The sequence below is a fragment of the Bos indicus x Bos taurus genome, chromosome 26 (genome assembly GCF_003369695.1).
Source record: "Bos indicus x Bos taurus breed Angus x Brahman F1 hybrid chromosome 26, Bos_hybrid_MaternalHap_v2.0, whole genome shotgun sequence".
NCBI classification, from domain to species: domain Eukaryota; kingdom Metazoa; phylum Chordata; class Mammalia; order Artiodactyla; family Bovidae; genus Bos; species Bos indicus x Bos taurus.
This window is the reverse complement of record NC_040101.1, coordinates 29035618-29059865: the sequence shown is the minus strand read 5'-3', so window position 1 is coordinate 29059865 and position 24248 is coordinate 29035618. Positions and strand designations below refer to the sequence as shown.

The window sequence follows — 24248 nt, the reverse complement described above, 5'->3', positions numbered from 1 at the left end:
TATTTAACCCAGACATGAAGGAGCTGAGTCCATAAAGCAGGGGTCATGCTACTTATCAGTCTCATTCTGTTGGGCCTCGGCAGATGTCTGAGTTTAGACCAGGCAACTTGGCAATGACACAACAAACAATGCCCTCCTCTCATTGTCTTTCCACTGCTTACTAACCACATCACTCTCCAGAGAAGCAGTAAAAACACATTTTAATTATCAGCCCGATTCCTTATAAACAAGGTGGTAAAAAATTAACCTTCCCAAACACAGAGTGAGCAAAAGGTGGGAGATTTTAAAATAAAATATTGGGGTTAGAACTCAACCCACAAACTTGAGGAAACTCAGCTCAGGGAGGAAAAGCTGGCCAGGCCCTGTGTTTTTGAGTTCACGCCACATTTCAAGTGAGTGGCAAACTTCCCAGCCACTGTCCACTCCTTTCCCAGGCCAGCTGGCAGGGACACAGCCTGGCATGGCAAGCTGCATGCCAGAGGCACATAAGTGAGTTCTTTATTGTGCCGTTCCCCTGCTGCCCCAACTCAATGCCCTCCGCCAATCCTGAAACTCAAGCTCCTATCCACCCCCTCCTTCCCCACTCCCTATAGACAGGAGGGAATAGCAGTATGTAAGGAGGAGCTCTCACCTTGGCTGTCCTGTCTCTGGAGCCACTCACAATGATGCCCCCTTTGCAGTCCACACAGTTCACCTCCTGCACATGGGCTGAGTACTTGACAGTGAAGGTGCTATGAATCTTATGAATACCAATCTTCCCATCTCTAGGAGAAAAATAAGAAACCAACCCCTGAGAGCCAATTACTTTCTCTGCAGGAAGAGAACAAGTCTATAGAAACAGCCCAAATCTCCAATGACTTCCAATTTGCTAAGCTTTAGGCAATTCAGCCCAATAAGGTGCTGAGTTTCTAGATACTTTTACTTCTTCAGTACACTTGGGGCTGAAGAAAGCTGAGAGACAAAACAAATCTCCCTCTTGAGAGTATCAAAGCCAGCTTCCCTTTTCATTAAAGGTTCTTCCTGTTTTCCTTTTCCAGCTTACCCTATTAAGTACCCGCTTTAAATGGAAAAAAAAAACATTACCCCTTCTTCTAGTCTCCCTACTCATCCTTTTGGAGTAGAGACAGAAAAGTCAGAGGCAGGCAGAAGGTCTCTGAAGAATATTGAGGAGGAAGGAAGGAGAAGCCTGCAGCACTTACCCCCCTGCACTGATAATATGCGAGTTGGCCAGCACGAAGTGGCAAACGTCCTCATCATGTCCAGCAAAGACTCCCAGGGGCCTCCGGTTCAAGCTGGCACCATCTGGGCGGAACTGATAGGCCAGGATGAAATTAGCCTGGGATATGTACAGAGAATCACCCTCTAGCTGCATCCAGGGCATCTGACTGCAGAGATGAAAAACAAAATTTAAGGATCATCAAGATATAGCAGGAAAATTAACTTCAGTCTTTAGAAAGGCTGACCAATCCCCAACTTAGCTTTACCTGTAAGGCTAAGTCTATATCTCACTCCCCTCCTTCAAAACTAACACCTACCCTTAGGCTTCCCTAGAAAACTAGAGTGATTAAGCTTTGTGGTGACCCTATCTTCTTTATCACTATTTCCCTAGAAATATCTTCTTTATCATTATTTCCCTAGAAAACTAGAGTGATTAAGCTTTGTGGTGACCCTATCTTCTTTTGGCTTCTCTTGTGGCTTAGCTGGTAAAGAATCCACCCACAATGTGGGAGACCTGGGTTTGATCCCTGGGTTGGGAAGATCCCCTAGAGAAGGGAAAGGCTACCCATTCCAGTATTCTGGCCTGAAGAATTCCATGGACTGTATATAGTTCATGGGGTTGCAAAGAGTTGTACATGACTGAGCGACTTTCATTTACTTACTTATCTTCTTTGCAAAGTCAGAATAAAAGACCCATTAAATAGTCACTTTCAAAAGGAGAATGCTTGGGAGTTCCCTGGTGGTCCAGTGATTAGTACTCGGTACTTTCACTGCCAAGGCCCCGGGGTTCAATCCCTGGTCAGGGAACTATCCCCCTAGCTACCCACGTGAAAGTCAAGTGTTAGCTGATCAGTTGTGTTTGACTCTTTGTGATCCCCATGGACTGTAGCCTGCAAGGACCCTCTGTCTTTGGAATCCTCCAGGCTAGAATACTGGAGTGGGAGCCATTCTCTTCTCCAAGGGATCTTCCCGACCCAGAGATGGAACCCAGGTCTCCTGCATTGCAGGAAGATTCTTTACCGTCTGAGCCACCAGGGAAGCCCAGCTACCCATGGTGTCTAAATAAATAAATGGAGAATGTTTAAGACTTGAATTACTGGCTACCTACAGACTTCTTTTGAGTAGACAGAGCACCGCACCCCCCCCCCACCAAAAAAAAGCAATAATTGAGGGGTGGGGAAGAGCAAAAAGAAACCTTCCACTCAGATGAAATAATTTTCATTCTGTGTCCTCACTGATCTGAAGATTAAGTGGTAAGTTTCAAGATTCTAAGACTCCCATACACACCTTTTTCCCAATAGATCAATTAGGGTGTGATAGAGAAAAGAGAAGAGTGAGCCTAGGGAAGCCCCATTCCCTTGTCCTACTAGAGCAAAGGGGCCACTTTTAAGTGAAAGGAATAAAGCCGTTTAGGAAAGGATGCTAATGTATTGATTAAATACCTAGATCCTCTCAGAGGATATCTAAGTTTCTGTACTAGAGGCTAAGTGTGGCAATGGCAAAACACAGCTGCAGAGCAGTATACTACAGTTCAGTGACTACAGAGAAATGATTGGCTCTCACAGAAAGCTGATAAGAGAAATCCACAAACAGTTAAAAGATTCTAACCACAATCTGGCAGGAAGAAGAAACACTGGAAGCCACAGACCAGTCCCATGGCATGGAGTAAGCCTTAAAAACAAAGAGGACTCTGCCAGACACCATGCTCTCTGGTGGGGACTAAGCTCCTTTCCCAAGGTACATCCCCACAGACTGTCCTACACCACAGCAGGGTCCTGGAGCTACCATGTCCCAAGCAAAGCATAGGGACAGATGATTCATCCCCATTTATAGAGACACCATCTTCCACTGCCAAGTATGTCTGAGCAAACTGGGCTGTGTTTCTTCCCCGGACTCCTTAATACAAGCGTCATGGGAATGTACAAAAGTTCTGCAAATTGACTTGACGGACCATTAAATGCAGCTTGGACTTTGTAGCAACTAGTTTCTGCACATGAGATTTTAACAAGTGTGTGCATATATTATATGGAACATGTATAGTGTACAAATGCCTGCACTCTCATTCATTATGCACATTCCTCTTCAACATGCCCTTGCACAAGTTTGTGGCATACTCAAGTGGGCAACAAACAGAAGGGTTTGGAATTCATCTGTTTAGAGCCATCTGGTAAATAGCCATTTGCCCAGAATAAGAAACCAGGTTCATGCCAGGTGAACAGTGGAGAATCCCGGGGCAGCCTAGTAACCATTTTGCGTATTTATTTGCCACACTGCTTGAAACCAGCCCAAAAAGACATCAGGAACAAAACCTTGATAAAGAAATAAACTCTTCCTTCTGGCAACAAAAGGCAAATAGGAAGCAGAAGGTAAAGCCCTTTCTCATACAAGTTCATCTTTCTTCCCAAGTTTCTTTACCATCACCACTACCACATAATTCACAGGAACTCGTGTCAGTGAAAGCAGCAGAAGTTGGATACAAGCAAAACTGGACACTTCTTCATCACATAAAGAAGCCTGCCTGGCCCTATGAGCAGAGCTCCAGGTCAACTGGAATGTGGAATCATGCTGTTCCCTGTCCATTCCAACCAATTAACAAGGAGTACTTTTTGGTAATCAAATAATAACTGGAATAATTTAGCATCAGTGAGGTATAAAATCTGTGGCATCAGCAGTGCCAAAGCCATTATTTAAATCTCCTGCCATTTTTTCCTAAGCTCTGCCTCCTATAACATATATATCCAAACCTTCAGATCCTATTTAGCTTTTTAATAAAAGTAAGGGAGAGCACTACAGGAAGCCAAGAGGGAAGGTGTAACTCCCTAGAGTAGAACATTTAAAAAAAAAAAAATTATAAAACAAGATGAGGTGGAGTATTGGCTTCATTTCTTTCTTTTGATGAGGTGTATTAACAGAGGTTACTTCTGAGTGGTAGGATTTAGATAAGTTTATTTTCTTCTTTAACTTTTTCTTTTCTTTTCAAATTTCTACAATAAACATTTATTATTTTTATAATCATAAAAATACAGGCTCTGTTAAATTAAAGTACATTTTTGGGGGGGTAATCTTTTTTCAAATGTGAAAAAAAAAGTTGTCCTTCTGATGCCCCCTTCGTGGTGTTTAAAGAATCACCACTGGCTCATCACCCAAGTCAGGCACATTTATACTCCAGCTCGGACTAGATTTTTCATTCCCAGTATGCTTTTATGTCCCAGGGAGCTTTAAAGGAGTCAAGAGGCCACTTACCTGCATCTCCACTTCAGCAGAATCCCCTCTCGGCAGCGCCCCAACCTCCAGTTCTGAGATATCTTCACTCGTTCCTTTACTGGTACACTGGCCATCCTATGTCCAGACAGAGGAGATAATCCAGTCACTACACTGACAACCACAAAAAACTCCCTGGGCTTATGAGTCAGGACTCAGGAACATCCAGAAAATATCTGGATAGAAGTGAAGAGGTTAGGAGATATGAAAGAGATAACTCTTCTCTCCCACATTAGGATAATCAAGAGAGCCGAGAACAGCAGCCTGTGCTCTGCAGTGTCCATAGTGATGCCAAAGCAATCTAACAGAGCAAGGGTAACAGAAAGGACTGGCACCACTGGCTAGCCATGTGGAAAATATCCCTACCTCACACCATACAAAAAAATTAATTAAAAACAGATCACAGATTTAAACATAAAATCTAAAACTATAAAGCTGTCAGAGAAAAAAATATAAAAATAGCTCTGTGAGTCAAAGTAGACAATAGTTTCTTAAGACACACAAAGCAATAATACAAAAGAAATATCCAACAAATTAGATTTTATCAAAATTAAAATTTTCTGCCCATCAAAATGAATACACAAGCCACAGTCTGGGAGAAAGTATTCATAAAACATATATTTGACTGAGAGGACTATACCCCCCAAATATCCTTGTATATGTATATATTTTGAAGTCTAACAAGGAACTCTCCTACATTCTTGGTGAGAGATGACAATGGTACAGCCACTTTGGGAAAAGGTCTGGCAGTTTATTATTGATCTAAACATACACCTACTCTATGACCTAGCAATTGAGGCTTTCACAGGGGCTCAGATAGTAAAGAATGCCTGCATGCAGGATACTCGGATCCAATCCCTGGGTCAGGAAGATACCCTGGAGAAGGAAATGGCTACCCAGTCCAGTATTCTTGCCTAGAGAATTCCACAGACAGTGAAGCCCGGCAGGCTACAGTCCATTACTCAAAAGAACTGAAAACATATGCTCACAGGAAGACTTACACAAGACTAGTCACAGGACAGATCTTCCCAGGATCCCATCTAGTACCCACATTGTATCTAGTTGTGTCTCCTGAGTCTCCTCTGGTCTAACAGTAGTTTCTCAGTCTTTCCTTATTTTTCATGATCTTCAGTTCAGTCGCTCGTTGTGTCCAACTCTTTGTGACCCCATGGACTGCAGTACATCAGGCCTCCCTGTCCATCACCGACTCCCAGACCTTGCTCAAACTCATGTCCATTGAATCAGTGATGCCATCCAACCATCTCATCCTTTGTCATACCCTTCTCCTCCTGCCTTCAGTCTTTCCCAGCATCAGAGTCTTTTCCAATGAATCAGTTCTTTGAATCAGGAGGCCAAAGCATTGGAGCTTCAGCATCAGTTCTTTTTTTTTTTTTTTTTTAGCATCAGTTCTTCCAATGAATATTCAGGACTGATTTCCTTTAGGATTGACTGGTTTGATCTCCTTGCAGTCCAAGGGACTCTCAAGAATCTTGTCCAACACCACAGTTCAAAAGCATCAGTTCTTCAGCACTCAGCCTTCTTTATGGTCCAGCTCTCACATCCATACATGACTACTGGAAAAACCATACCTTTGACTAGACAGACCTTTTTAATATGCTGTCTAGGTTGGTCATAGCTTTTCTTCCAAGGAGTAAGTGTCTTTTAATTTTATGGCTATAGTCACCATCTGCAGTGATTTTGGAGCCCAAGAAAATAAAGTCTGTCACTGCTTCCATTTTTTCCCCATCTAATTGCCTGAAGTGATGGGACCAGATGTCATGATCTTCATTTTTTGAATGTTGAATTTTAAGCCCATTTTTTTCACTTTCTTCTTTCACTTTCATCAACAGGCTCTTCAGTTCCTCTTTGCTTTCTGCTATAAGGGTGGTGTTATCTGCATATCTTAAGTTGTTGGTATTTCCCCCAGCAATCTTGATTCCAGCTTGTGCTTCATCCAGCCCGGCATTTCACATGATGTACTCTGCACAGAAGTTAAATAAGCAGGGTAACAATATACAGCCTTGATGTACTACTTTCCCTATTTGGAACCAGTCTGTTGCTCCACATACGGTTCTAACTGTTGCTTCTTCACCTGCATACAGATTTCTCAGGAGGCAGGTCAGGTGGTCTGATATTCCCATCGCTTTCAGAATTTTCCACAGTTTGTTGTGATCCACACAGTCAAAGGCTTTGGCATAATCAATAAAGCAGTAGATGTTTTTCTAGAATTCTCTTGCCTTTTCTATGATCCAATGGATGTTGGCAATTTGATCTCTGGTTCCTCTGCCTTTTCTAAATCCAGCTTGAACATCTGGTTGTTCTCAGCTCACGTACCACTGAAGCCTTGCTTGGAGAATTTTGAGCATTACTTTGCTAGCATGTGAGATGAGTGCAATTGTGTGATAGTTTGAACATTCTTTGGCATTGCCTTTCTTTGGGATTGGAATGAAAACTGACCTTTTCCAGTCCTGTGGCCACTGCTGAGTTTTCCACATTTGCTGGCATACTCAGTGCAGCACTTTCACAGCATCATCTTTTAGGGCTTGAAATAGCTCAGCTGGAATTTCATCACCTCCACTAGCTTTGTTCATAGTTACGCTTTCAAAGGTCTACTTGACTTCAGATTCCAGGATGCCTGGTTCTAGCTGAGTGATCACACCATCATAGTTATATGGGTCATTAAGATCTTTTTTGTACAGTTTTTCTGTGTATTCTTGCCACTTCTTCTTAATATTTTCTGCTTTTGTTAGGTTCATACCGTTTCTGTCCTTTATTGTGCCCATCTTTGCATGAAATGTTCCCCTGGTATCTCTTAACATCTTGAAGAGATCTCTTGTCTTTCCCATTTTATTGTTTTCCTCTATTTCTTTGCATTGGTCACTGAGGAAGGCTTTCTTATCTTTCTTTGCTATTCTTTGGAACTCTGCATTCAGATGGGTATATCTTTCCTTTAAAACTTTTAAAATTTCTTTTTATCTTTTGCCATTCTAAGAAGCAAAAAAAGATTCCTCCCTGTTGTTCAAACATGTATTTTTTCTAATTATGGCTAAGACTGAATATATCTGGTCATGTCTGAAAGCCATTTCTTCTACGAAATGCTCATCTATGTTCTTTGTTCCTCTTCCAATTAGGCTTATGGTCTTTTACTTGTGTGTTTGTAAAGGCTCTTTATATATTCTGTGATGTCAATCTTTTCCTAATTTACTATTTTATTTTACTTCATAGTATTTTTTCCATGTAGACATTTTGATTTTTATATATCCATTATTTCATGTCAATCTTTGCCAGAAACGATCCAAACTGATATGAATTTAATATGCAACAAAGTAAAGTAAGGAAAGAAATCACTACTTAATTAGGGCTGTTGGGTTTGTATAACATCTCCCAGCCTTACTAGAAAGAAAGGAAAGAAGAAAAATATACATGCCTAGAATAGACTCTAAAATAGTCAACTTTGGGTGTTTTTACTTTTTTCTTTGTGTTTTTATGTTATTTCCCAATTTTTCTACAATGTAATATTTTGGTAAAGATAAAAACATTCATTAAAATAATAATGCTCTTGATAAAACTGGATAGATATCAATAGAGCAAAAATTCTCATCTCATATGTATATTTTCCCAAAATGAAAGAGTAAATTTAAAAGATTTTAACTAGAAGGTTTTTAAGTATTTAAATTTTACATACTGCATAGAAGGAAAAAAAAGAACAAAATGAAAGTAACATAGTAGGGGAAGGCTAACAATTAATGCTATGAGTACAAGTTTTATCCCTAAAGCTTTTAGGGGACTGATAAAAATCTATCAGGATAACAGCCTGTCTCCGATACCCAGTCATCAATATCCAATAGCAGATAAGAACAGGCACACAGTGTTCACATGATAAACACTGCAGAAACATCCTGAAACAATAAGAGTTTACAAACATGCACATTAAAACAATTAATAAAGTACCACCTCACATCTATTAAGTGGAAAAATCACATGCTAGCTTTGGTTTGATAAAAGGGTTTGGGTTTGTTTACATATTGCTGGTGGCTTGCTAGTATAGTCTTCCAGAAAGGAACTCTGTCAAGAAAAGTTGTTACAGGACAGCTTCTGACCCAGCATTCCCAACACTGTCTCACAAAGAAATAATTCAAAAGAAAAATATTTTTTACAAAGATATTTGTAGTTATAGCCGTATATTAAGAGCTAAAATCTAGAAATAGCTAAAATCTAGAAATAGCCCAAATGTCTATCTGTGGGGGGAAATGGTATACTAATGCAATAGAATAAATATGGCTATGAGAAATGACAAATGTGAACACTGCAAAACATTTTGGATATTACTATAACAATAGTGGTAATTTTAAAATAAAGTCTAATTTATAAAAACACTACATAAAACTATGTATCCATAAAGAGCTCAGAAGAGGTAAACAGATGGAGTTTTAGGAAGTGAGTATTTCTTTTTAATATGCATCACATAACTGTTGATAGTTTGGTCTTTTCATTTTACCTTTAACCTTTTTATTGAGTTTCATTTAACTAATAGATTAAATGAAGTTGTGAGACAGGCACAGTATGCAAATGTAGGAAACTTATCCGAGCCCCAGTCCTGCCTCTTACAACCTTGGTTACCTAATTTTTCTATTGTCCATTTTCTGCACATATGAAATAAGGACAGTATTTCATGCAATTGTGATGTTTTAAAATGACAACTAACACAAAATAACAGATAAGTTACAAATCACTATGAAAAAGGTTATTTATTTTTTATATACAGTAGTAGTTTATATTGACAAATGGTAACATCACTATAGCTAATCTAATAATCATTTATTTTTCTAATTTAATTACATCTCTTAGAAATTATTCTTTTAAAGTCAGGCTGAATGATTAGGATTTGGGTACACACATGTTAAAGCTCAAATATATTACTGAATTCGTCCACTGGGTGAACACAGTCTTCAGTCTCACATCTCTACATAGCAATCTACACTACTGCTAGATGGTTAGAAAACTGAGGTTAGCTATGAACAATCTCCTCTTTCATATCTGGGACAGACTTGGAGATAAAGTTTAACAGCAAGTCTAATCTTTTTCACTAACACTTCAATTGTTTTGGTCCATCCTGTTAACTGTCTTTTATGGTCCTCAGTTTTAGCTCTAAGTTAGTAGGTAAAGGTGAAACCAAAAATTGAATATTCTGGATCATACAAGAAGGAAATAAAGGGGAAAGAATCAATATACTTCCTGAATTAGGATAAGGACAATATTTCTCTCATCTCCCTGGTCACTTAAATGCCATTTGGTGACACTTTACTAAAGGTCAAACAAAACACTGCCCTGAGGGCCTGATCACAGCAGCAAGAAACTTTCAAAGTTGAACTTTAGAAGCTGCTACCAAGCGGCAGGTGCAGGCATCCTCTCCCACAAACAACAACATAATCAAAGTACTTGGCTCTGGCCCTTCAAAACAAATTTCAACTCTAAAAAAATGTTCCACTTGGCTTTCACTTGAGAAATAGTGAGAAACAGTACCACTCTGCTAAAAGCAGCTTAACACAGTTTTTTTTTTAAATCCCTTTTGTTTGTTCGATTCTTCCTGACGGTTAATTTCCCTACCTAGTTGGTGGCCAAATCATATGTATATTCTTACTGGCTTTAGCACTTGAAAAATCAGGAGGAATAAAAAAAAAATTTCTCTCTCTGAAAACAAGTAGCCCTCCCTCCCTGTGGGGACCTATCACAGCCTAGTTAAAGGGAGTTGGTAGAACAAGGCATCCAAAGAGATTGAAAAGACAGGAGCACGTGCCCCTGGCAATTCAGCAGGGACTCTTGCTTCCCATCCCAGAAACGCTCTCTGGTTGGCTGTTCCTTTGACAGTTAGTGGTGTAAAGTGGGGGTGCTCCCCCCAAAATGATTAGTGCCCTGTAAATAAACCTCTGGCGCAGCTGTTAATGCATGGAGAAATCTCTAACCTGGCCCGTGGGCCTGGTGGAACTTCCATTTTCCCAGCCCTCTTTTCTCTTGCCTCAGGCTCATTTTTCCACTTGGCCCCCCTCCCTCTCAGCTTTCCGGCACTTAGTCACCATTATAGTTCGACTGCATTCCTGGGTGCATGACCTATTTTAAACAAAAACAACACAACATGCACCCACAGTAAGCTATCAGGCCCCTTAGAATCTTGGCAACAGTGAGTCCAGAGAGACAGAAATTAATCTAGGCAGTTATCTAGAGTTCCCTTTCATTTCACCTCTCCTCATTCACACTCCAAACCAAAAGCAAACAAATAAACCGAATTTGAAGAAAAATGGCTGAGGGATGAAGGGGGGAGGTGTGAGTATACTAGAGAAGTCATAGCCACACAGTCTCTGAGATCAGAAACCTCCTGGATCACAAATCAATTTCCCTCTCTGGCTCACCTTGGAAGTTTGATTCCCCTTGATACCATGCATGCTACCTACCTGCTGCTGACTGACATGATTTCCATAAATATAACATCTTGCTGCCTTGGGAATTCAGGAGAGGAGGGTATCTGTCCACAAGCACAGAACAAGGCCATCTCAAGGGGCACTGGGCTAAGGAGCGGGGACAGGACTATGCAAAATGATGCCTGGGGCTTGGAGTTTTAATTCAACATTTTCTCAATTCTTTGCTCTTTTTGCTCACTGGTAAGCAGATTTCCCCCATACAGCCTGTGCCTACCAGTGCTGCTACCAAGACTAAGACTTTCGCTTTAATGTATACACAAGTATTTAAACAGTCCAAGACAAGAAGCTTCTAACTCTTCCTTCATACATATGTTACACTAAATCCTCCAATGGCCTCAGGAGCAGAGGTCTATAATTAAGGTTCAAATTAAATCAATGAAAAACCATATATTGTGTTAAACTCTTATCCTTCAGGCCAGGAATAGGGAACAGCCTCAAGACCCAAGGTGAAGTGAGATTACAGAGAACGTGCCCAGCACGAAGACAGGACAGAGAGCACAAGGAGAGCATGGAGCAGACCCACATATCCCTTGAAAGGCCTCCAAGTGTCAGCTCCCCATACTTGTTCAACTTCATCTCCCAGGGCTTCACACTCCACAACTGAACTCCCACCAAGCCATATCTCTTTTACATTCCTATCCCCATATCTTCTCCTATATTGCCAGACCAGCCTACCTTTGTCCCCAACAAATGCTTACTTCCCACTTTGGGACCTAGTCAAATCCATTCATTCTTCAAAATCCAGCTTTAAGCCGCTACTTCCCTGACTCCTCCGACATTCTTCTCTCTCTCATGTGAACCCTTAGACTGAACCTACCGTAAACTATGGCATTGTTAGCTTTGCATAGCTGTATGCCTCAGTTGTCCAACACAGTCATAATTTCCACAAAATTGAGTCTTAAAACTCTCAGTACTTCTAAAAGTGGATCTCAACTAGTATGCTTCAGAGCAGTGATATACCAGGAACCTTAAATAAGTCTGCTATAAATTTTTTAATGATTTATAGACCTTATTTTCACTCAACCAAAGATCCACATTTTTATGAAAACATCTGTCAGACAAATTGCTGAGCCACAATACAGCTTATGACACAATTTGCTACAAAAAAAAAAAAAAAAGACTGCATGTTCAGAGCAACATACATGAACTTAACCTCTAAAGATACAAGAGTACAAGGTCAGGGCAGTAAACAGTTCTACTCAGACATTAACATACCAAAGCAAGTAAATGGACAGGTTTTTCAACTTTCTGAAGCCAGCTTTTTTAAAAGAAGACATTCATCTTTTAATCCTTTAATGTACTATCAAAAGTTCTATCACACAAAAATATGTCTTAGACACAAAAGGTAAGAACCTTGTTCCTAGTATAATAGGTATTTTGATAGATACTGCCTAGGAACTGCTTAAGCAAGTTCTCAAAAGTACAGTTCTCCCTTTAGCAAGTCACACTTTCAACAAGACTTACAGATTTTTCAAGAGCCTAGACACACTACCTTCAAGCTCCAAAGGCCTTTCCTAAAAATGTACAAAATACCACATCTTCAGAAATTCAACCAAGGCCACCAAATTCTTATGCTAGAGAGGCTCAAGGAAAGGAATCTGAGCAGATGAAGTATCTTAATGTGGCACTCACATGTCAAAGTTGTCCAAAGCAATGGGCATAACCCTGATTCTTTATGTGGGTTTAGGATTTAAGACCGTGTTCACATTCATTTCCTTCTGCTATTGGTCAAGATCTAAATTTGCAGGGCACTTGATCAGTGTTTGTATTATGCAAGACATTAGAAGATATTAAGCGGGAGAAAGAAGAATTTGATGTCCAAAACATTTTGGACAATGCTGAAACAAAAATAAACAGGTCTCTCTTGTACAGGACTTCCTTTAACTTACCAGTGGGCATTGTGAGCTCTCAAAAGAGGGGATATGGAGCACAGCATTTCCCATACTCATTTAATCACAGAATCAGTTTTTTAAGAATCCCACAATACAGCTTTCAGAAAGGCTGATCTAGCACTTTCTAACAATAAACAACAGCAAGAAAGATGCCACTATTTTTTGTGAACAGGCCATCTTCTGAGTCATGAATCAGGCACTACCAGACTCAGAAGTGAACTTGGTTCTCATATCATCACAATGACTTTTCCCTGGGCTCCCCATCTGAAATGCGAGGAATAATTATACTGCTCTGCTTCCCAGGGTTATTTTTTTATTGTTTTTAATCTTGTGATTGTGTTCCATATTAATCACCAAAACAGGTTCTCAGCCCAAGTGGCCAGGCTTCAAAATCGCTGGTGCCCCTGCAGCCTGGATGAAGAGATGGAGAGAACATGAACCAGACGCCACCCAGAATGTTTTTACATCACCAGTTGCTAGGCCATTATGATAAAGTCAGACCACAGCCAAGATAAGGGATGAAGAGAGGCTCTCCTTTAGTAACTCACTTCTGGAGGGAGGCCCGTTAGTCACACACACCACCTGTATCTGAATCTTGACTCACCTTTTCAACATGGACTTCCTAAATGAAATTCAAAGAAACATAGGAGGTCAGGGACGATTCCCTGGATCTACAGGGAAGAAAGAAAAGGCAGCACCAGCAGAAGACTATTTCCCTTTCTCTACAGAGAAAGAACCCATTACAGAGCTAGTGAGCAGGGGAAATAGCTTTCCTTTCAGTGCAACAGCTTTCCAGGAAAAGTATCTCAACATATTTACTATAAAACAATTTAATTTCCCTGTCCCATCACCTGCCACCCCATCCCCATCCCCGCAAAAAGCCCACAGATTGTGGATTTCCTCTCATTCTTGGCAGAGTTACCAGAAGAAATATAATACCCCCTTCGGACTGCTCCCAACAGCTGCTGGAATAAGAGGGGGAGCTGGGGGTAACCTTCCAAAGCTGCCTCTAAAAATGACCATTCCCCCTGCCAAACCATGCAGTCAGTGAACACAAGACAGCCCTTTTTCTACTTTCTTAAAGGGGAGATCCCAAAAGCAAGTGTTCCCTGGCCCAAAATACTGGTCTCCAGCCCAACTGTCCTCCTCAACTTGACTCTTAAGCTGGCACTTCTACTACCTAATTCTTTCTTAACATGTTCTTAAAATAATCATCTACTTCTTCACTAGCATTTTTGGCTAGTTTAACCTGCTAATATCCAAGTTAGGGTTCTTATCAAACTCCCACTCAGTAATATATCCTTGTCTCTGTCCACCTCCAAAATACTACCTTCCTTAGGTGTGCATACAGCACACGTGCACGCACGCACGCACACACACACACACACACACACATCTCCTTTCAGGTCAAGAACCTTCCTACAAAAAAGTCAAGGAACAAAGTCAGCAATGGTAAAGTTGCACTGTACCCCAGCCCTTTTCCCCTTTCCCAACATCATCTACACTAAATACACCTCAGTTCTGTCTAGAAAAGCCCCATTGCCAGGCAGCAGAGAAACTTCCAGTTAGCCTTCAGCCTCTCAGCTGAGACCACCAACAAAGAAGTTCATGAATGTCAACTGGGGGCACAGGCAATATCTCTCTCTGCTGAGGAGAAACTGGACAGAGCCTCCAGCATCATTCCCCAAAGGTGACAGCCGGGGTTGAGTGAAGACCGTGAAAACTGTACAAGAGCTGGGGGAGAAAATATAATGCAAGGAATGATTTGGAATCAGGGGCAGGAGAAGGTGGAGGCATGAACTGGCTGACCCCAAATGTCTTTTCCATCTCTAACTCCTATGATTCTTTGACCTCCAATTTTGTGCTGCGAACAAGGAATGGAAAGTCAACAGACGTGGTGATGTTTTGAAAGAGCCTGGCAGTCTGCTCTTGTCATTTAGTGGCCTTTGCATGTATTTTTTAAGGTGTCTCCATGCCCTGTCTTCATTTCACAGTTGTCACCTTTCTCAGCAATTTGAGCTCATGTCAAATACCAAAAAAGAAGGAGAAGAAGAAAGAATGTACTGGCAATTAATTGTGGGCTAAAGAGGGCCAGACACAGGGGCCCATTGGGTGGCCCAGACTTTCAGGGAGGGCAATGTGGACAATTGGATATAATGAAAAACTGACTTCAAGTTGAGACAAGGGAGTCAAACCTCTAACAAGAGATAAATTCTTTCTCCAGACAGTCTCATACTCAGTTTTAGATACAGGTGAAACCTTTACATGATTCAAAATTCATAAACATATTCTTAATTAGAACAAACATCTTGCCTCTACTGATTACACCTTAAATTCTAATACTTGTTCAAATCTGAGCAAGACTGCTAAATAAAAAGGACTTTTCTCAAGGATAAACCAAATCTTTGGATTCTCAACTTCATCTGATGGCCGGCACACCTGAGATAAATTCTGGAGTTTATCAAAAATCTGTTTCTGTAGATCAAAGTGTGGGGGCATGTCGATTTTCACTGAAAATTCAAAACTCAACTTTCTCCTTGTTTTTCCAAACAGTCAATCTCATCTTCAATATTCAAAAGTTATTGGAGCCTGGCCTCAAGAAGAGTCTACCTGAAATTCTCCCTGTTCCATGGTTCTCAGTTAGGACCAGAAACTAATTCAGTGCCAGGGTTACTCCAGAGTTAAAGTTAAGCTGCCACACAAAGATAATTCCTTTCTATGTCAAACACTTAAAAATAATTTTTTTTAAATGTGTATGCTTCATCAGTAACCTCGTTGCCAGTCTGATTTCAAGCAGCTCAAGCACAATCTTTACCTAAGATGAAGGGGCTAGACATAGAAAACTGAAAGTGAGAAACAGAGTATTGAAATACTTGCAAAGATTTCATTCCAACATGAACTGTTTATCTTGTAGATTATGAGGACTTTGGGATTCTCCATGATTCTGCCTTGAAAGTTAGGAGAGTCATCCCCTACTGTTCGAGTCTTACAAGACTGGAAAGGAGATAAGCAGCTTCCATATTCTCAGTCTTGAAGGAAAGTCCTCCAGTTTGCATTTGGAGGTACTGACTGCACTAGACCATTTCCTGCTTCCACAGGTGTATTGCTTTATTTCAAATATGTAAACTGAACTCACTTTTATTAACTCACGAAACCATTCAAAACAAGGCCTTTCCAAAAAGTTGAAAATAAATACATTCATATATGAAACCTTTCAGTGAACTGGAGAACAAGTAAGTGATTGCTTTCTAGGTACCGCAGAAAGGTGAAAGAGAGAGCTGAAGTTACTTTAAGTTGCTAATTGTTTTCTGAAAATCACTGTTTAGGCCTTGAAAGTAACCAGTGAGCAATGTCTTTTCTGTTCAGTTAGGAAACTTTATGCTTTCTGGGTCAAAAAAATGCTCTTAGGTGCAATCATTTTAAAACAAACAAACACACTCTGCTTATCTGTGTCCATCTCACCACTTTGGACGTTAATCATCACTGAAATAGATACCCCAGTCCCTCGGCCTCAAAGAGCTCCAAGCCTACAAGACCCTGGCTAAGGAATGAATGTACATGCCAGGGCAAACACTTCAGAGCCTGACTCCCTAAACATCTATTGTTAATTCTAGGCAAATCTATGACAGGCAAACGCAAGAGAGAACCCAGGTAATGCTCAAGGGATATTTGAAATAAAACTCAAGTTTGAAAACATACAGGACTTACTTTAGGAGAGAGATGATCAAGAGAGGTAAAAGTATTTAATATAAGACAGCAAAAGTATTTTTTTAATAGATTTACATACACGGGTATACTTTTTTCTTTCCATTCCTAGCTTTTGTTAACTTACAGTGTCTGAATTTACAATTAGCACCTTTGCTCTTCCACCTGTCATACTTTCTAACTTCTTGCATTTAGCCTATATTATAAACTGACAGAGTTAAATTTCATTGTTTTGTTCTTGAAGACTGAACTAGCTTAGTTTTGCCTCTACTCTTTAGGGAAAACTTAAAAGATTGCTATATGAAACATTTCCTTGATTTTTATATTAAAGATATTTCTATTCCCCCAGGATTCATAAAACTTTCAAATAAAACTGATTTTAAACCAGATGACTGACTTAAACTGTCTTTGTGTCCACTTAAAAAAAAAAAAAGCTCAGGAAACCTCCCAGTGTTCACTGGTAGGGCAAGAGGCCTAAAGGGAAGCAAATTATTTGTTTGTGGTTTCAAAGTGGCCAAAATGCCTTCAAGCACAAGTATAAGACCATTAACAAATCACAAGGAACCAAAGCAGTTCATCTTACTCAACAAAGCTATGATCAGTTAGGAAGAGCCAAACTGAATGGGACTTGCCCTGGGCCGGAAGGTCAGTAAACCTTAGCAGTTTGTGTTTCTGAGAATTCAGGAGGCTCTTCGGCAGGGAGAGCAGACCCTAAAGCCCACAGCTTCTGCTGTCATGTTTCCAAAAACATTCAGGACAGGTGAGAGAGATTCAGCCATGTATGTGTTTTCCCCCACCTTCTGTCTTTAGGCAGCCTCTCTATGTCAAACCATCTCCATTTTTGCTAAATACAGACTGACTAGAGGTGAAGCCACACAACTTGAAAGTTCCATTTTACAACAATTTACTGAGTGCCTACTATGTGCTGAACTCTGTGCTATCACTAACACATTACAATGGTTAAGCCTCGTTTTACTGGCTATGTTACTCTCATTCTTTATAGATAATAAAACTCTGGGGCAATGAAGTGTGGCTTCTCATAAAATGAAGTTTTGTGCTTATAAAAACTTGTCCTACTGTCCAGTGTGCAGTTAATTAGCACATTTTTTAATTAAAAATACGAACTACAGCCCTGCCACAATCCGAACAGCCATACTTTCACTGAACTTTGGGCCCAGGCTCCCTAATACCCTAAGATGACTGGGGCACACGCCATCTCCCTCCAGGGATGATCACCACCCCTCTTGGTGGGTTATCATGTCTCTGCAGCTGTCCAAAAACAGACCACACTGGTAAACATTCTCTCCACCTGCTGTAACACGCATAACTTTCCCCCTCAACTCAGAAAACATGAGCATGACCCTGCTCTTTATCAAGTGTTATGGTAAAACAACTTCCTAGAAGGCTGGCGATACCACATCCTAGGACACAGGCAGGAAATCAAAATATGTGGCTAAAAAATAACAAAGCCAAATCACCTGGCAGTCTCGATGCACTTTATACTGTAAACTCATTTTCATTTTGTTATTATCACTTACAGAATGCACACTCATTCACATTATCTCCCAGAGCACTTGAAAAGGAAAGAAAAATAAACATAAATTCTTTCATTTGTTCATTCAGTCTCTATAAGGAGAGCAGTCTATGGCCATACCACCTTGAAAGTGCCCAATCTCATCTATAAGGAGAGCAAGAAAGCCAAATTGTGCCGTGGCTGGATTGGGTTTAGGCATTTCAGACAACTGCTCTTCTAGGTCAACTGATATGTTCTCTGAAAGAGTTTTTCGTTATAAGAAATGAAGATGGGCTTCCCTGGTGGTCCAGTGGTTAAGAATCCACCTTGCAATGCAAGAGACACTGGTTCAGTCCCTAGTCTGGGAAGATCCCAAACCTGGCAGGGCAACAAGGCCTGTGTGCTGCAACTACTGAACCTCTGCTCTGGAGGCCCCGTGCAACAATTACAAAAGCCCTAGAGCCTGTGCTCTGCAACAGGAGAAGCCCATGCAGCAACAAAGACCCAGCACAGCCAAAATAAACAAATATATGTATATTTTTAAAAATTCTTTTAACAAAATGAAAGTAACAAGACTTATATGCCCCCCAAATCCCAGAAAATCATTATTATCAACAACAAAATCATACTAGAAATAATAGAAGTTAAAACAATAAGGTTCAAAATTTCCAAAAGATTTTAGCAATCCTGGACATTATTAATAATACCCAGCTGGAAAACATACTGAAAAAAGAGATTGCAGTTACACCAAAAAAAAAAGAATAGCATATTTAGGAATAATAACAGATATGTAGTTACTTTACAGTGAAATCCACAGAAACTTTTGAAAAGGTACAGAATTTTTTTTTGCTAGGGGGCTGAATGAGAATGGAGATGTCACATTCTCACACACACACAAATCACAAATCCAACAAGGAAAATTTAACCCTAACAGATATTATACTCTATCAAAGGCAACAATACTTAGAATGGAAATGGAAAAATACATCAGTGGAACAAAATAAGAGTTCAGATATAGACCCAATATACATACATACATATATGTATGTATATGTGACTATATATACACATAGATATATAAAGTTAATATCTGTCAAAGTAAGCTTTCTAGTTTGGCTACATTTTTATTTGAGCATGGTCATTTTCAAAAGAAATTACAAATTGAAAATTCAATAATACTTTTACAAAGACAATTCAGGAAAGATTTTCGTCATGGTATCATACAAAGTAAGCTTTCTAAAACAAATTATTTTGTCTTTCTAAAGGGAAAGATATGAATTACGTAACAAAAAGTTTAGTGGTAACTAGGTAACTGTTTAGAAAAAAAGAAAGTTGAATTCAGGGCCCTTACACCAAAAGAAAAGTGATATTGATGAAAGTGTTGACAATTCTTAAAAATCAAATTATAGGAAAACCAGCAGAATGTCGAAGAGAAGATGTATTATGTCTGTGGGAGAAATCACAAATTTCTCAGTTTTGGAAGGGGAAGGAAAGATTTAAAAAATCACACAAAAACTGACATATTCTGATATATTTAAATCTAAAACTTCTATAGGCTAAAAACAGTGAAATAAAAAGAACAAACTGGGGAAGATATTTGCATCAAAGATGACAGATTAGATCCTAATATCTATGACCCACAAGGACTGGAATCTAAGAGTAGTGTCAATACCCCAATAATAAATGGACTAAGACTTGGAAAAGACAATCTCATAGGTGAAACAAACACAGGGGAAAATACTTATCCTGCTAAAGGAAGGCAAAATAACAAAACTTTGAGATATCATTATATGTCCACTAAAATAGCAAAGATTTTTTAAATTCTTATATGAAATCGCTGCTAGTGCCACTGTAACTTGGTACATTGCCTTTTTACAAACCATAACCTTTGACTCAATAATGCCAATCTTGAGAATTTATTCTAAGGAACCAATTCAAAAAGACATGTATTATACAGTATCTGATATATCTCAATAAAGCTGTTACCAAAAAATGCACTGAATTATTCATTTCCTTGTTGTCTATGATAGCAAAAAGCTGGATACAACATGAAAGTCTAATATTAGAGGAAAGTTTTTAATCTCATAGTACAGCCCACAAACATTATGTACCTATTCTGCTAGGATCAGCAGGATAGCAACTAAGTGGGGGAAGAAGTGTGCAAATGAAAAGCAATTTTTAAAACTGAACAGCTGCCTAGAGGTGATGATATTATAACTTTTTATGTTTTAAACCAACTTTCCTTAATGTTGCTATATTGTGTTAAAACTATCTTTTTAAATGTCTTTAATCCAAATTGGATGGAGTTGGGTGCTATCAGAAAGTTTTTACTCCAATTCCACACATTTTCTCCCTTTCCTATGTAACAGCTTACATGATTAAGTTCTGCATTCACAGGCTTCAGATCCTACCAAGAACAGGCCAAATTACAATACCATGCCTTCACGTACAGTCTGTATACATCATCCAACTCCCTGCCATAAGCAGGTACCCTTTTTGCGTGTCATTCTGCCTCCATCAAGTCATAAATTATCGCTGACACTTGGACCAAGGGACCTTTTTTTTTGGAGTGTGAGCCCTGTTCTCCATATTTGATTTTATCAGAGCCCAGAAGCCTAACGATCCTTAGAAGAGAGTGAGAGGATGAATGTCCATAAAAACGTCCTGAAAGACCACATAGGGGACATGGGTCCTACACCTGGATGGGAGGAGGCCTCTAAAGCCACAGACCAGCCACAGTTCCGCCTGAGGAACCCAGGCAGTCAACGTCTGCGAAAAGACACATTTAACAGCTGAAGAGAGTGCTTAAGATGGCTAATTGTGAGGAGCTGCCCACAGAGAGGGTGCTGACTAAGGGAGATGCTCTAGGGAGGTTTCCTCAGATGGAGGCCTCCGAGAGGAACTGTGCTCGGGAAGGGGTCGGAGGAGGCCGGGTTTGGACCTCGGAATTCAGGGTACGACACGGCCCCAGGCCGACCAGGCCGCGGCGCCCCGCCCTTTCCCGGGACGCGGGCCGGCCTGGGGCGGGGAGCGGGCGGGCGCTTACAGGTCGGTGCCGAGCCGCGTGAAGCCGGAGTTGAGCGAGGCCCGGGCTATCCGGCGCCAGAGCAGGTCGCAGCTGGTGAAGCGCCGCAGCCAGCGGCACACCTGAGCCAGGCGGCCGAGGGCCTGCATGTCCAGGTAGGAAAAGATGAGCAGCAGCAGCTCCTCCGGCAGGCGCAGGAGTGCGGGCCCCGCGGCTGGGCGGCAGGCTGGCTCCCGGGCCGCCGCAGCCTCCTCCTCAGCCGCTGTCGCCATGGCCGCCCGTGTCCCCGCGAGGCGGCCCCAAGCCTGACCCCCTCGTCCCTGTGCTCTTGCCGGCCTGGCGCTCTCCCGCCTACCAGTCCTGACCCTCCATTCCTCCTTCTTCCCCTCACCTCTCCCTTTGGCCTCCTTTCGCGCCCCTGCGCTCCCCTCATCTCCCCTGACGAGCCTTCTCGCCCCTTCCTCCACGCTTCCGCCTCTCTCTCTTGCCTTTCCTAGGCCTGCACTCGGTCCCGCCTCAGCCCCCATCCCCGTTTCCTCCTTCGCCTGTGGCGGCTCCGGCTTTCCTTCCGCCCCGTTTCCTTTTCCGCCTTGCCCTGCTCCCGCTTTCCCCTTCCCCTTCCTCCGCTTTCCTCTCGCGGCTCTCCCTTCCTCCTGCAGTTTTCTCGTCTCCCCGCTCTCGCCCTCGCCGGGCCCACCGTTCCCGGGGGGCCCCACGCCGCCCTGACTACCCATGAGCGGCCGCGGGGCCGGCCCGACGCGGAGCCAAGCCCGAGCCGCCGCCCCGGGAGGAGGCGACACCATGCCGGACCGGGTCACATGGGGCGGCGCGGGCCGAAGCCTGGGCCCGCCCCTCACTCCCGAGGCCGTGGAGCGGCTTCGTAGTGCGGGCGGGGGCCGTAGAGCGCCCCCCTCCCATGCCCCGGGCCGCCCGGAGTGTGTGCCGGAAACACAGCGTGCGTTCATCTAGCACGTGAGGCCCACCAAGCGCCTGGTTAGGACGGCCATAGGAGCTTCTGCCTTCAAGCAGCAGCTAGGTTGAGGCCCTGCCCTCAAGAAGCGCTCACTTGGGTGGCCTTCCCCCTCTCATACCCCTCTTCTACCTCGTTGATGCCTGCTTTCCACAGGCCATATACCAGGGCCTCACGAACTGCACCTCTAGAAGTCGGCGGGTTCCTTAGGCTGGGATCTCACATGGTGTATATACCTCAGTTCTAGCAATGAGCTGGTATTTTTGACATTTTGGAAGATTGCAGTCCTCTAGATCCTGCATCCACTCCCTGGTCATGGATAATCAAGTGGTAAAGCTATTAGTCACCACCCAAGTGCAAGTGGATTCTCCAAGGTCATCCAGGAGCCCTTCCCCACACTATTCATTCCATTCACACTGCTACTGCTGCTGCTAAGTCGCTTCAGTCGTGTCCAACTCTGTGCGACCCCATAGACGGCAGCCCACCAGGCTCCCCCATCCCATTCACAAAGGTACCATTTTGAAGGGAGAGCTAAGAAAAGTCTACTGAAGTCCCATGCTGTCCCATACTGTCTCCTCTAGTCACACATGGCTTAGGGGCATTGAAAATGCGACTAGTCCAAATTGAGGTGTGCTGTAAGTGTGAAAACCCACCGGATTTTGAAGACTTATGCAAGATAAAGAATGTGAACTATCGTATTAATAGTTTTATATTAAATACATGTTGAAGTGATAAGATTTTTGATACATTGGCCTAAATATACTTTTGTAACTACTAGAAAGGTTAGAGTTATACATGTGACTTGAATTTGCGGCCCACATTTTTTCTATTGAACAGCACTGGTGGAGGCATTAAGATTTGCAGGTGGGGGAGAAAGATACCTATCCCTAAGTATCCTGTGCCCCAAACCCTAATAGTAAAAGTTTTAGGGGTTTATTTTGTTTTTACACCTTAAGATCCATTTTCAGAAGCAAGAATGAATGAAATATCAACTCTGGAAATTATTCAACAGGTAGCATAAGGAGAGACCCAAGAGAGGAAGGACATTGCATTATGTCACCGCAGAAGCATCATGTAACAAGGTCAGACCAGAATCTGGCTTTGCCCTAGAACTGCTTTTTGATCTTAACAAAACAACAACAAAAAACCCCACCTATCTTGGCCTTTTAGTGTTCTCAGTTTGTAGTGGAGATAATGCCTCTGCCTTACTTTCGAGGGATAAATGAGATGATCCCTGTAAAATGCTTTGAACTCCTCTAAGAAAATTCTCAATAATAGTTACAGGTCAAATCCTGTTACAAAAAAATACCCTACAAAAGGTGTGGGGGGGTGGGGTACAACAAAGGCTTTGTGTAGAAAAAAGATTTCCAAACTCCAGCCAGTGATTTACTTATTAAAAACAATATTTGACATGACATTTCAGTACAACTAAAGAATTTAGACCATCTCTTAGAAATCATTATAAAGATATTTACTTATTTCATACTGTTAGAAGGCTGTTGAGGTAGGAATGCTGAATATTGAGGTAATATCATCAACTCAACATTTATTGATTTTGCTACAGTTGTATACTGTGAGCCACTCTGGAAGGAAAGCAGATGAATATAGCATATGGTTCCTACATTTTGTCTTCTGATTTGTGTTAAACATGTTTGTAATTTCTTACTGTTTGACTTTTTTTTTAACCATTTCTTTACACAGAGTAAAACTAAGTAATTCATCCACACTGTACCTAGTTTTCAGTAGAGGACTTGAAGGCGCAGAAAATTGTTTAATTAAATCAAGTATTAAAATCCACAGTCACACAAATGCAACTTATTCTTTATCCCATGTTGCCCTCATTATTGGAGAAATTAAACCATCACTTAAAAATATCACCTTCTTTTGCACCCAAACTGGAGATCAAGTGAACTAAAATTTATGGTTTACTGATTTCCAAAATAAGCCAAAATACTCACTATGCAGAAAGGCAAAGCCAAAATGGAAAATTGGCATATATTCTGTTATTTGGTGGTGATTTGGTGTGTCTCTAAATTTCTAAGCTATTAAAAAAAAACACCCTACAGTTTAGTTTCAACTCAGAGAAGCACCTAGAATTTTTCATCAACCCTCCCTCCCTCACAAAACAAAGCAAAAAAAGTCCAATGTGGGATTTAAAACAAACTTGAAAAAAACTTTGAAAAAAAAC

At 41.3% G+C, this 24248-nt stretch overlaps 1 protein-coding gene and 1 long non-coding RNA gene across 4 annotated transcripts in view; one reads left to right on the top strand and one right to left on the bottom strand.

Annotated features, from left to right (window-relative positions):
* The window catches only part of FBXW4 (F-box and WD repeat domain containing 4), an 83334-nt gene extending 61435 nt beyond the window's left edge, over positions 1-21899 (bottom strand). The window contains exons 1-4 of one of the 2 annotated variants that reach the window (XM_027529058.1): positions 21112-21899; positions 4462-4557; positions 1200-1385; positions 632-764 (exon numbers count right to left, since the gene is read on the bottom strand). In XM_027529058.1, the coding sequence (XP_027384859.1) occupies positions 632-764; positions 1200-1385; positions 4462-4557; positions 21112-21893 (1197 nt within the window). In that variant the 5' untranslated portion in view covers positions 21894-21899. The remainder of the gene's footprint in view (positions 1-631; positions 765-1199; positions 1386-4461; positions 4558-21111) is intronic. The other variant, XM_027529060.1, reaches the window with a different exon arrangement.
* LOC113884457 overlaps positions 21156-24248 on the top strand; it is a 37342-nt gene continuing 34249 nt past the window's right edge. For both annotated transcript variants that reach the window (XR_003508873.1, XR_003508874.1), the window contains exon 1: positions 21156-21245. This is a non-coding gene — a long non-coding RNA (uncharacterized LOC113884457). The remainder of the gene's footprint in view (positions 21246-24248) is intronic.